At 40.5% G+C, this 14,254-nt stretch overlaps 1 protein-coding gene across 1 annotated transcript in view; it reads left to right on the forward strand.

Moving 5' to 3' along the window:
- Positions 1-14,254, forward strand: part of poln (polymerase (DNA directed) nu) — a 54,219-nt gene that overhangs the window by 19,826 nt on the left and 20,139 nt on the right. Inside the window, exons 17-18 of the mRNA XM_017472570.3 lie at positions 11,033-11,090; positions 12,852-12,929. Coding sequence (XP_017328059.1) covers positions 11,033-11,090; positions 12,852-12,929 — 136 coding nt within the window. The remainder of the gene's footprint in view (positions 1-11,032; positions 11,091-12,851; positions 12,930-14,254) is intronic.

Below are 14,254 nucleotides of genomic sequence, written 5' to 3' on the forward strand. Positions count from 1 at the left end.
TGGTGGTTGGCTTTGTCAGTCTAATTTAATTATGTGGCTTGGAGCAAAGTTCTACGTGATGTTTATCTGTGCTAGTTATTCTGTAGTATGAGTCAGGACTTCCTAAAAACTGTTACACACTCAGAATAAAGCTGCACTTTCTACTTTGTGCTTCTCCTCTTAAAGCATTTAAAATTTTTATTTACATAAGGGTTTATTTTTATTAACACTCTGCTATATGAAATTTTCACACTTAAATTTGCATAAGAGAATGACTCTCAGATGTTTTTTTATTTCTTATAAAAAGTTATCTGTAGATACCTGCAGTCCCTTTATATACATGACACTTTATTCCAGAAAAATCTGCTTTAAAAAGAAAAAAAAATAGTTGTGTGTGTTTCTTTAGATGTGTGTTTGCATTCTAGTGATGCGTCATTGACTCTGTTAAGTTTAATGAAGTCGGTTAACATGCATCCGTAAGCTTTCCTTCAGTATGACACACCCCCACTATCATCCCATTACATCCTCACACACTCTGACTTGCTCACAACTACAAAAATCCTTTCTCTTACACACACACACACACACACACACACACGCACAGTACAGAATTCTTTCCTGTGCTTTTCTCTAGCTGTAAAGTCGGCACAGCCCTTTCCCCTCTGTCAGCTCCTGACTGGTTGTATAATGCATTAGGTGGACTTGTCTGAAATGCTGTCTGTATCATCAGCACTCACATTAATAGTGAAGCTCGCTGAAGTCAGCTACACACAGTGAGGTCTGTCTGTACTCTGAATAGCAGGGAGGATGTCTACATGTATGCATACTAAGAATATTTGAGTGTATAAGACACTGCACAACCGTCTGTAACGGTTAAAGTAAATGTTTGTACTTTTGCACTTGATTGATTTGGTTAAGAGTTGTTTCTCTAACAGTAATAGAATTTGTATGGCCGCGCCCCCAACACAAATCTTCAGGCTTGCAGTCTGAAAGCAATTTCTTAATTATATCTATAAATAGATCTTTTAACTGTAAGTGGTGGTGGTCCTGGTCAGCGCATTAAATCCTCTCATTCTTATAGCAGGTTTAAGTGTGAGGTTAAATAAGTACTCGGACCATTCATAATCTGAGCTCAAATAAATGTCAGAGCCTGTGAGAGCGCAATTTACGTATTGTGCTAATAATTAAATGCACTTTAAATTATCTGGATTTTCTCACTTTCTGCCAGCTTCAGTATATGCTGAAAAGGAGAAACTCTGGTCTCTGTGGCGTCTCAGACTCGACGCACTAGCGAGTTCAGGTGTTTTAACCCAGGTAGTGTACATACATGTTTTCAGGCTGTAGCTTTGTGGAGAAGACTGTACGGGAAGGCTGGAAGTGTTTGAATCTTAAGCTTCAACACAGCTAACACTGCTGTCAGTATCATTAACGCTAAGTTTTTACTGTGTTGTGCCAAATATATATATATATATTCAGGTGCATCTCAAAAAATGTGAATATCGTTTAAAGGTTTTTTTCCGTAATTTAATTCAAAAAGTGGAACTTTCATGTATTCTATGTTCATTACGCATAAAGTGAAATATTTCAAGCCTTTTTTGTTTCATTCTTGATGATTACGGCTTACAGCTCTCGGAAATAAAAAAATCCAGTATCTCAACGTATTCGGATAAAGAATTTATAATACAGAAATGTCGACCCGAGAAGAGCTCTAATCAGCGAATTAACTCAAAACTCCTGCAGAGGTTTTGGGCAAAGCTGTTAGAGTATTAATCCATTTTTACTGCCACAGTACCGTTAGCGCATAAGACAATGGAGAGTAAAGCAGGACAGCACACTCTATACCAGGCCTCTATTCAAAGTCAATGAGGTGCTTTAGTGCTTGTGACTGCAGGTCTTTTACTCTGCGTGTGTGCGTCAGACAGTCATGTTTTATTCACTGTGTTGGATTTGATTAGTTTTAAAACAACAGCCACCAGTGTTTAATTGGGTTTTCTGGTGCGGTGCTGTGCTTTGTGTTTTGTTAAGCAATGCAAACAAAGGCAGATGAGCAATAATTGCAGGAGGAGACAGAAATGGCATCAGCATGTTAATAAGTGAGTGAGTGAGTAAATAGAAATAGAGTGGGAAAGGTAAGTATGTAGGTACTGTTGACGCAAAAAGCCTTTAGGGGTAGCGATGATGGCTTTTACACTCCTTATTAGCACTTTACTTGGAGTCACAGTTGATTTCCATTAGATTTACAGTTGAAAGGTGAAAACTTTTTGGAATCTCGGCAAATTACGCAACCCCTCCAGTGGACATGATGCGGTATCTGTGTTCAGACAGGTGACTCCATGGAGCGCGATCTGAGCATAAACGATTTTCTGCAGAAAATGTCTTTTTATTAAAAGATATTCTAGTATCTTTCGAACAAGCAGATTTTGCTGTTGTTTGTGTGTGGGTGTCATTTGTGGTATGGCGATTCATGATATCAGACATTCGCTACAGGTACAACAGCATGGATGAAAACCAGCATGAAGGCACCTGCAGTGACGGCACCAACAAACTTGTTCTTCAGCTGTCTTTTCAGTTTCTGTTGTTGTCTAGACTAAATGTGAATCATAAATCATGGTGAAATCTTCGCGTGTCGATGGGTAGCTAGCTTTTACCTGTTGCACTACACAGCGTGTGCTTGGCCCGCATCGTTACTATAACAACCAGTGTGTTTACGTAAGTATGTGAGCAAATGTGACTACCGTCCAAACACACAAATTGGATTTGGGCTCTTGTAATTTGCAACGTGGACATAATCTGGAAATAATCTGGTTTGCCCAGCAGTTAGTTAGTTAGTGAAGGAATCTCAGTGCAGATCACTTGACCATCTTTATTCTGAGACACCAGACTGTTACCATTGTTTCAATTAAAACCATGAACAGTGGTTTAAGGTGAATAGTTAAATCATTTGTGGTGTGTGTGTGTGTGTGTTGAATTCTGCCATTTCTCTAATTCAAACACAGAAAAAGCACATGCAGCTTGTTTCACTGTTGTCATGCCAACTGGGTATCACTATGGGATGGCAGTGGAGCTCTCCCATCACAGGAGGATTGAGGGGTGCCGTTGCCATAGAGACCGCTTAGATAGCGAGAGAGTGCAGCGAGTGGGTAATTAGGTTTGAAATGGCTCGGGGAAAAGGAAGGTGTTATTTTGATCAAAGATAGCAGCAGGGATGGAAATACACTCTTTTGTCTGTAAGACGGGGGGTGGAGACGGAGGCAGGTCCGTGAGACGGGGGCAGGTCCGTGAGACGGGGGGCAGGTCTGTGAGACGTGGGCAGGTTTGTGAGACGGGGGCAGGTCTGTGAGACGGGGGCAGGTCTGTGAGACGGGGGGCAGGTTTGTGAGACGTGGGCAGGTCTGTGAGACGGGGGCAGGTCTGTGAGACGGGGGCAGGTCTGTGAGACGGGAGGCAGGTCCGTGGCATCGCACCACTTTGTTTTCACTGTCTCTTTATGTGCTTAAGGCTGGATTTGCATTTGGATGTTTGAACTCAGACTGAGGCTCTGTAGAGCTTCGAAGCACTGAGACAGATGATTTCTATAGATCATATTTGACTATCTAATTAGATCACAACCTCTTTTCTAATGCTTTCTGTCTCTGACGCAGTTCGAAAGTAACATTGGTCCAGTTTTAAAGTAAGCAGTTAGCTTTCATGCTATGATGGCGTAACTTGTTTTATTAAAGCCGGTTCTCACGCTGTATGAGATGATCCCGATATCCGTGGCAGAATTCCATAACTGCCTGCGCGATATGTTCTCCATGTCGGATACACATCTCGAATGTTAAACCTGAGATGAAAGGAAATGACGATATTCATTATTCAGCGCGGTCCGGGCTTATGCAGAAAAGTGGCTCGCATAAACAGAAACATTATTCAAAGTGGGCCTGAGATGATAAGGAGATTTTTTTTCTATTTTATGGTTTTCCATTGCCAATACAGTATTTTTAGCTGTCCTGCAAGTTTTGTGCAATACTACACCGTACACATGTCCTAGCAGCGCTCACATGCTACGATTGTAAATAAAACATTTCCCACTTTGACTGCAGTGGTACTAACTCCAGCCAGAGGTCAGCAGATTATGTGTTCTAAGACCACAAATCTCAACTCATGACCGAAGAACTGTTTTACCCATAATAAACCCAGTTTTTGAGCATGTGAACTGCTGTGTGCTCCAGTTGACCATCTAAAACCGACCAGCTTTGAGTTTGTTTTGAAATAGTTATCCCCTAAATCACCAAAAGCTTGTTAGGATGAGTCAGGATGCTCGGCTCCACTTCCATGGGCACCTCTTTAATCCTTCAAGGACTAACCCAGCATTTTTAACCTTATCTTCGAGTGCACTGTGTGTGTAGCGTGTGTGATTATCATGGGCGAGAACTTCAACACCTTTCCCTGCACTGAGAAAAGAACAGGAAAGCTGTTTCTTCACGTGAATGGAAGTTAAAGGGCAGTTGTTGAACTCATTACGTTAATACGTGTGTGTTGTTTCCTCTGCGGTATTTGTGAATTAGGGTCTAAATGTGTATAACTGGTGTGTTGAGAGATGGGATTACTTTTCTCAGGGTAGTGTTTGTGGTTATGAGTGTAGGTAGTGTAGCTCGGGTTCTCCCTGCTAAAAGCTAAAATAAAGAATCAATAACTGGAGTTACATTTTTACTGTGTTGCTCTAAGAGGTTGGAAGATGGGAATTCTTATGTTTGATAATCAGACATACATGGACATCCTGGAGTATTTCCTCTAAATCCAGTTGCCTCTTACATCTCGACTTCAGTTTCAGTGCACATATAATCTCTCTCACACACACAAACACACACACACTCGTTCATATGCACAGACAACTCCCTCATCGGCTCTATTACAAACGTGTCTATGAGAGAGAGAGAGAGAGAGAGAGAGAGAGAGAGAGAGAGAGAGAGAGAGATAATGATCTGGACCCAGTCCAGGGAGTCGAGTGTGCGAGTGCGAGTCTATGTTTTTTTTTTTTCTTGCAGTGACTAAACATATCCAGCAGGTGGCAGCAGGAGCAGTGATTGGCATAAACAGTGTCTAGATTATTGCACATAAAGGACTGCATGTGTGGAGAGCCTCGTCCAGTACTCTCACACTGATGAAGAGTGTGTCACTAGAGTACTCGAGTGTGTGTGTTAGTAAAGCTCTTAGCAGGAAGATTTAAGCTAGTAAATGTGAGATTTTGCTTCAGCACCATAGTTCCATTATCTCCTTTCGTTATACAAACATACTTTTTCAGATCCAACTTCTTCACACTGCCTGCACTTCTTTACGTCCACATTTGAAAAGTTTTGGAATTTGTCCTTTTCAGTTACTGACCAGGTGACTAGCATTTGTACAAAGCAGTAGTTTTTCATGTTTTAAATCTTTATAGATTTGCCAAATAGTGCGTCAGGATACTAGCGAAGTATGTAAGTGTACTTGCATTAAAACTCGACATGGTTTGCTCTTACAGAAAAACAATCACCAACAAGCTGCAGTGTTTCATTCCTCCTGTAACACAGCGACATGCCAGCAGTTATTTATTTTTTTTGTTCATTAAAGAAAGACACACTGTAGTTTTTATCCATTTCTAGCTGCATTTAATGTTGCGAGATGTCCATGAAACACGTTATATATTATAACTTCTGTAATCGTTATAGTAGCTGTAAACGTTTGTTCCCTCACCAGCGCCTCTTTTTTTCCCCTCTTGAAGTAAACAAAACCAAAAATTCAGTTTGTCACGTAACTGAGAAACTACAAACCCATCACTTCTGAAGACTTTCTTCTTAAAGGAACAAACTTCACCACAAAGTTCTGCAGCTGACCGAAGCCGATGTTTAATAAACATCTCCTTACGGAAAGCTTCAGCAGAGCAAAGTTTAAACGTTTTCGTTGTTGAATGTCAATACAGTCTTTTCAATACAAAGATGTTAAATAGCTACCAACCTGTTTAATATGAAGTTATGTATCTGTTTCTTCTGGATGTCCCTCGATCCTGTTTAAAAACTAAGCAGGATAGAGCTTTTTCGGTTGCTGCCCCTCGTTTATGGACTCAATTGCCACTCTGGACATCCGCCTCGCACCTTCATTTTAAAAAAAAAAAAAAAAAAAAAAAAAAGAGGCTGAAAACATATCTCTTCTCCCAGGCGTTTTAATCTCATTATTTACTATTGTCTGTCTTTATTTGGTTTTATTCTCTTTTCTATTTGACTTTTCTTTACTCTGTTCAGCACTTTGGTCAGCTTCTCTGTGTTAAACGTGCTTCATGAATAAAACTTACTTCCTTATTTACTATGTGGACGAGCGGTTACTATAGAAACGTAGACATATTCGAGTGACGGCATTAATATAAACCTGTGATTTAATTTACAGCCGGCACTATTGTCAGAGCTGCCGTTAGAGAAAATGAATCATCGCCTGCAGACCGATCAGATTTGAGAACCCGTGATCACTGTGGTGTAATTTAAAATGAACCACGCTACAGTTTGATTAACTGGCAGAGACGTAGACTTATTAATACGGCTTCTTAATGTGTCAGGGAGCTCAGGACTAAACCCCCTGCAGAAACGCTGCGTGACTGATGTCTGTGGATTGTGTGTGTGTGTGCGTGCGTGTGCGTGCGTGTGCGTGCGTGCGTGTGTGTGCGTGTGTGTGCGTGCGTGTGTGTGCGTGTGTGTGTCAGCAGTTAGACAGAGCGCTGACCCAAGCTTCTTCATTTCTGCCCCAGTCATCTGAGTGTGTTACCACAGCGAAGCAGACGGCGTCATCCTGAGCCGAAGTGTCACCGCTCTCGCTCACACTTACACACACAGAAACACACACATGTATGTAGCTGAGAACTCTTACTGGAGAAGGACAGCCTCATTATTCTCTGCTAACGAGAGAGAGAGAGATCTTCCTCTCAGTGGAACACAACAACAGGACACATACGGTGTTAGTTTTCAATATTAGATTAGAAAACTGATCCCTGCTTTAGAAAATATGTGAAAATGTTGTGTTTTTTTAAAACAGTGTCATAAATCGCATGCATTTAGTCTGATTCCTTATCAGGTAACGAACGTTTTAAGAAGCACCCATGTTTCGATGGAGTTAGGAAACTCGCTTTTCGAACATTTTGTTCCTCATAAATGTGTAAATATTATGTAAATTCATACAGGATTTCAACCGTGAAGATCTGGCTATAATTCACTGTATAAACCGCACAACATGGACAAACCAAAATCACATGCTGCAGGAAAGTTCACCGCTATCAAATTTCATCCATATGGATACACTTGAATGTCTGTGAGTGTGTGTGAGTGTGTGTGTGTGTGTGTGTGTGTGTGTGTGTGTGTGTGTGTGTGTACACTTACATACACCCTGATAGTGTTTCTAGTGTAGCATATGCTTAGGAGGAGAAGCCTGCAGGGTGGAGTCCATCCTTCTGTCACCCTGGCAACGTTCTCAACTTCGCCTGCCCCACCATGTGCAGCACATTTGTGTGTGTGTGTGTGTGTGTGTGTGTGTGTGTGTGTGTGTGTGTGTGAGAGAGAGAGAGAGAGAGAGAGAGAGATTGCTTAGACTGCAGTTAGCTGTGGTTGCTCTCTGGTGTCAGAACTTTTTTACTATGACAGTAACACAGTGCTGAATACGGTTGCTATGGTTTCACAGTTAGACACAGCATTTGATTGGATGATTCACTTACAATTGATTGATTGATTTTCAAAATATAGCCATCGATTGCTGTCTTTTTTTCTTTTCTTTTTTTTTTCTTTTTTTTAATAACCGAATCTTTATTCCAGTTGTTCTCATTACGGCTGCAACTTCCCAGAAATGTAGGTTGGACGTTGCATCCTCCTCCCTCTGGACTGCTTTTAATCACACTCTACAGCAGCCTCCGTTTCTGCACTGTAAACCCTTTGGCTGTGTAATCCACTGCTGCAGTAAACACACTACATTTTTACTCTGTTGCTAATCCTAGCATGTTACACAATTGGCAATCCGATGTCCAGAAGAACATGCCATTGCTGAGCAGAACTAAATGAAAGACTCACTTTCGGTAACCGCTCGGTCTTAGTCAGGGTCGGACAAAGTCAGAGCTTATCCTGGAAACACTGGGCTTGAGGCGAGATTGCATCTTGGATGGGAAGCCAATCCATCGCAGGTCACTATACACCCATACACACCTAGAGGCAATTTTAGCCAATCCACCTACTGGCATGTTTTTTTGTTGAATCAGAGAATCTTGAGGAAGTCCATGTGAACACACAGAAACATGCACAGAAACGCCACACAGACAGTAACCCAAGTTCAGGGTTAAATCACTCTCACTCTCTTTAATCTAATAACGACAACATGATAAATACTGACAAGGTAAGAGATTTTATGGAAAAAGTCAATCACATGCTCGTCATGGTGATTTGAGGTTGGGTTTTTTTCGACAACATGCTTGATTGAAGGGGATGACTCTCTCTCTCTTCCTCTCTCTCTTTTCTTTCTCTTTCTTGCTGTTGAATAATTAAACAGTTTAGTTGTGGATGTACTGTGCTGTACTCAAAGCGTGTGTGTGTGTGTGTGTGTGTCTGTGTGTGCATGATCCAAATACTCTGAGGAAAATGCAGGCTATACAGCCTCCTGACATGGCTTAGTGTCAGTGCCTGTATGTGTTCCCAAACGTCTATTCAAGACAACAAACCTGCTTTAAGTGCCAGGGCATGTTTAGAGCCAGCTTATGAAAACTGCTTCATCATGAACAGTGACTTTGACTTTAGTCCCCAGGACAAGTGTGGGTGTGAGAACACGTGTGTGTGTGTGTGTCTGTCCATTGGTGAGAAGTTCTGAGAACCTGCATTTGGTGTACAGCTGAGCTCGATTAGAAAAGGAGCAGAGAACAATGCTGAGTCACACACACACAGTATTATCCTCTGTAGTTTCATCTCAGTCTCTGCTCTCTTTCTCTCTCAGAGCGCGAGTGTTGTATTGCTGTAGATCGATCTGGCCACTCGGAGAAGCAGAAAGCTGCTGAGGGTTGTGCCTCTGTCACACCCTGACAGTGCAATATCTTTCTCCTAGAATGACTTGTGGGAATTTAATGAATTAATTAATGTGTGTGTATGTGTGTGTGTGTGTGTGTGTGTGTGTGTGTGGCTCCATCCAATGTTAAAACGATAAGAGCCTGTGGCAAATTTCTCCCATTGTTCAATAAACCTTCGTAATGTTAAATATACACTTCTAATGAGATAGATAGAATGATTATACATTTTCATCCCTGTCATCCCTAGAGTAGACTTCTGACGTCTTGTGTTTGCTGTTTTAACACTATTTAGACACTGTCTGAATTGACATTTAACAGCCAATCAAGCAGCAGCGTAGCTCTTCCTAACGTATTTAAAGAAATAAATTTTAGCATCTGAAATTTAGCATGGCAGCACTCCATATTTAAACAGTTTTACTCATCATTTAATGGGTTGGTAATAATTTTGGATGATATACAGTATTGTGAGAGAAAAGCGATATCAACAATACCATAATTAACATGTATTTGCATAATTTACATAATGATACGAGAAAGCTGTGTTTATCAGTGTTCTGAGCTAGACACTTGTTTTCATAATGTGTGCTGACTTTAGCATTAAGTGACGGGTAATTACACCCAAGACTGATTGCTGAGCCCCAGCCTTTTCATTTTCCCCCTCTCTCACACCATGTGCGTGTCATCCTGTTCTTTTAATATTGTAATACGACAGTTCCCTAGCTAGCGAAGCACATTATGTGTGTCTGAGGGCATGGTGTTCATTAACATGACTCTCTTGCTCTGTAAAGCAAATGATGCCACAATCATTGCTTATCCACGAATTTCCCCAGTGCATCTTAGGAATAATATATTGTCCCTGACAGTAACGTCTCAGCACCACTCCGCAGTGTGCTGTACCACGTTCACCGATCCGAGACACTTTCAACCTGCCACCAGATTCACACTGTGTCTCACTACTGTTCCTGTCACAGACCAGAGAACACGTTAAATACAATCCCGTAACAGCTGCGGCCCGTTCTCCCATCCTAACCTCGAACCAGCCCGAATAAACTGCACAACACTGTGACGTATAGTGTACTGGAGCGCAAAGAGCATTCACGCTGAATACAAACAATCACACTGTAGTATGTTAGTAATAATAATATGTTTCATTTATATAGCCCCTTTCCAGAGCTCAAGGACGCTTCATAATAGCAATACGACGAAACATAAACAATGAACAATCAAATACAGAAAGTGACAAACATAGTACAGATGGTGCAGTCACTGAGAAAGATGCATAGCAGTAAATTAGGACAGGTAACTTCGAGAAAACAGATCAGTTTTATAATATTAGTACAATATACTAGATTGCAAAACAGGCTAAAAGTATGTGTGTGAAAGAGAGAGAGAGAGAGAGAGAGAAAGTTCAGCCTGTACGCGGACTGTCATTTCTCTCTCAGCATGCCGGTTTAATGCTTTAATGAAGTGCTAGGAGGAGAGCAGAGGTGACCTTCATCGAGGCTATGCATCCTCTTTACACACACACACACACACACATTTTTCTCTCCCCTTTCTTTCCCAAACACTTCTGCAAGCTCTCATAAATATATAAATACATAAAATACAGTCGGGTTCTGTCTCATGCCATGTTACATACTCATACTGATTATTGTAGACTTTCTAAGTAGCTTTAACTATAACTATATATATATATATATATATATATATATATATATATATATATATATATATATATATATATATATATATATATATATATATAAACCTGAAACATTTCCCTTATTGCAGGTTTTTCAAAATTTCTCAGAGCTCCCATCGTTCATGGTCCAGTCCTTTAACCCTGGGTTGGCTGGACAGTTTGGTAGTTTTTAAAAACGTATTTGTTTCCTAGTTTGCTGAAGTAAGGCTCTTTCAGTATGCTGTGCAAGACCAGCGTCACTGTTCAGTGATTTCTGAATCCGGGGGATGAATGGATAACTGTGTCTCTTTCTGTCTTCTTATGTTTTGCAGAATTTCCAGGCTCTTCCCAGGCAGCCAGTACAGATCTCAAAGAAGCAATGTGTCGAAGGTAACGTGTGCTATCAGTGTAAGAGACAGTGTACTATCATCCACAAAGTCAGGGACGTTCTCTACAGTGCTGATGGCAAGAAATGCTGCAACAAGCAACTCGCGGAGACTTAATGTGTAATGCGACTCCGGCATCCAGATAGATCCCATCACTCCTGTCTTTAAATCCATTCACCAGCCACCTGTGTCTTTCAGAACGTATCGAAAGAGTTTTTTTTTTTATTCATTTTGACACGTCTGCGTGGTCCGGTGCTTTCCTGTCTCAGTGAAATAACTCATTAGATACATTAGCACTCAGTTAAGCTTGTCGTGTTTTTGTTTGGTTAACATGTCCTTTCTTTGTATATACATCTTTTTTCCGTTCTTACATTTCCCTTATTATGCTATATTTTATTTTAAGCAAGAAATAAAACACTTAGAGCTGTGCTGATATTGGAAAATAATCAATGAGCAGATGGTGTGATGCGTCTTGAAGTGGAGTTACTGTTACCACCCCGACATGTCACATTACACAGCACAGAAATTTACCAGCTAGTTCAGTCTTTTATTCTTCTTCTTTTTTTTTTAAATGACACACCATACTTTTTATCCATTTATTGTCGATCTTATCTTGTGGAATGTCTGAGAAAACAAGATAGTTCGCATGATCACTTTTGCTATAGCAGCTCGAAACAATCGTTCCCTCGCTTTTTCTTAAAACGAATAAGACAATCAATGCTGCAGGTTACGGAGAACCCGTGAAGACTATTTCTATATAAAAATGTTGACTCAATGTCTCCCCATGGAGAAAAAAATCCCCAAATGGTTTTCTTTGTTAAATAACAACACTTTTTTTTTTACTGCGTTTATTATTACGTGATTGTGTGAGCATCCGCCCTTTGAATGAATAATAATAATAATACTAATAATAATATTAATATAAACCTGTGATAAAATAATGTGATGAAAGCGCTGAAAGACGGAAAAAGATACGTAACACGTTATATATTTTGTTGTAGCTGGTAGTCTAAAACTTTTCTGTGAATGTGTGAAAATGGCGCAATAAATCTGCAGCATGTTGGTTACTCAAGCCTTAATGAAGTAGTAGGTCTTGGCAGGTAAAGATTTAGATTGTAATACAGCACACTGCTCTCAGTCTGAGTGATGTGCTTACACCAGCGGGTGCATGCCTCTGCACTTTCACACGCCCCCAGAGCCTCTGTCAGTTAGCCTCTCTCTCTCTCTCTCTCTCTCTCTCTCTCTCTCTCTCTCTCTCTCTCTCTCTCTCTCTCCACATTCTTTCTATCTCTCACTCTGCTTTGTCTGCCTCTCACAGTCTTATCATTTTTGACTCTCTGTTATACTCTTTTGTTCCTCCTCTCGGTGCCTTTTCCAGGCATTTGGGTTTCCTGTGTTGTACAGCAGCTCTACATCATTGCCTAGGGCGCATTGATTTATTAATTTTTTTTTTTAGCACAGTGTGTTAGACTCAATCCGTACACACACAAGCATACACACCCAAACCCATCAATCTGCTCTTGCAGTGCCTTCACCTCACTCGTTCTCTCTAAATACATTTGTGCTCTTGGCTGTCCTCTACGCTGTTCCAAATAAAAAATCTGTTAAAGGTTAAACGCTTTGTGCATTCATGCAGGAGAAGGCTTTTTGTTTTGTTTTTTTAGAGTTTTGATGCAGGGATTTGTTTTATTTTTTTTTTTTTAGAGAAATTGCTCATACTGTAGAAATTAAAGTGTGTTTCCTGTTTTCCTGTTTGCTGCTACAGAGAAGGAAGCAGAGCTGGTAACTGTTCACCCACGTACCATGTTCATACCACGAGAGGGATGGACTTTCCTTTCCGCAGGTGGGAAGTGACACATCACAACTCATCACAACAATGCAGAAAAAAAAGAAGCCACTGGTTGGAATTACTCTTTTAAAGACGCATACAGCACAGCAATCTTCACTTTATCTTCATGTTTATCGTCGCAGTAGAAAAATCCGAATCCGTCCACATGGCCGTTTTACGTATCTTTGTATGAAACAACTGAAAAGTTCAAGATGGGATAGATTAGTACCACATCGTCTGGTGGAAAAGTTACATGTACTTATTTTATCAGCTATACAGGTGCATCGCAAAAAAAATTTAATATCATCGAAAAGTTTTTCTGTAATTTAATTCAAAAAGTGGAACTTTCATATATTCTAGGTTCATTACACATAAAGTGAAATATTTCAAGACTTTTTTTTTTGTTTGTTTTAATCTCGATGATTACAGCTTACAGCTCATGGAAATCCAGTATCAAAATATTCGAATAAAGAATTTATAATACAGAAATGTCGACCTTCTGAAAAGTATGTGAATGTGTGCATATGCGTCTGACCTGGGCTAAGGAGAAAAAGAACTGGACCGTTGCTCAGTGGTCCAAAGTTCTCTTTTCAGATGAAAGTAAATGTTGCATTTAAGTTGGAAATCAAGGTCCCAGAGTCTGGAGGAAGAGTGGAGAGGCACAGAATCCAAGTTGCTTGAATCCAAGTCCAGTGTGAAGTTTCCACAGTCAGTGATGATTTTGGGTGCCATGTCATCTGCTGCTGTTGCTCCACTGTGTTTTCTCAAGTGGAGAGTCAATGCAGCGTCTGCCAGGAGATTTTAGAGCACTTCATACTTCCATCTGCTGACGAGCTTTATGGAGATGCAGAAAAAATCAACTTTTTTTTTTTAGATGCACCTGTACACACTTCTTTGTATATAAGTACTGACTACCCCTTAGGAACCACCATACTCTAGTAACACTGCTGAGCTGCTTTGATTTGGATGCTACATCATTCAGAGCATACTGACTGGCACAAATGCATCAGGCAGTGACTAGCCCCTTTATGAAACTGTTTTACTCGTGCAATTTGTGATAAACATCCTCTGCCCTTCATCAGTGCAGTTTGGGTAATGGACCGTCTCTCAACCCAGCAGTGACGATAATGTTCAAACTATCAACACAGTTGTACCTGATACACTCGTAAAAGCAGCACACACACACTATCATGTCTGCTGCTGAAAATGATCCATCACCCAAATAATATCTGGCAACCAGTGGAGCACTGGAATTCTCTTCCATGGTCTACAGGCAGTAGTTACTGTATATATATATAGTGAGGCTCATGTGGGATGTCTTCAGATAAGAGGAAGCTATG

This window comes from Ictalurus punctatus, chromosome 7, assembly GCF_001660625.3.
Source record: "Ictalurus punctatus breed USDA103 chromosome 7, Coco_2.0, whole genome shotgun sequence".
Classification (NCBI taxonomy): Eukaryota; Metazoa; Chordata; class Actinopteri; order Siluriformes; family Ictaluridae; genus Ictalurus; species Ictalurus punctatus.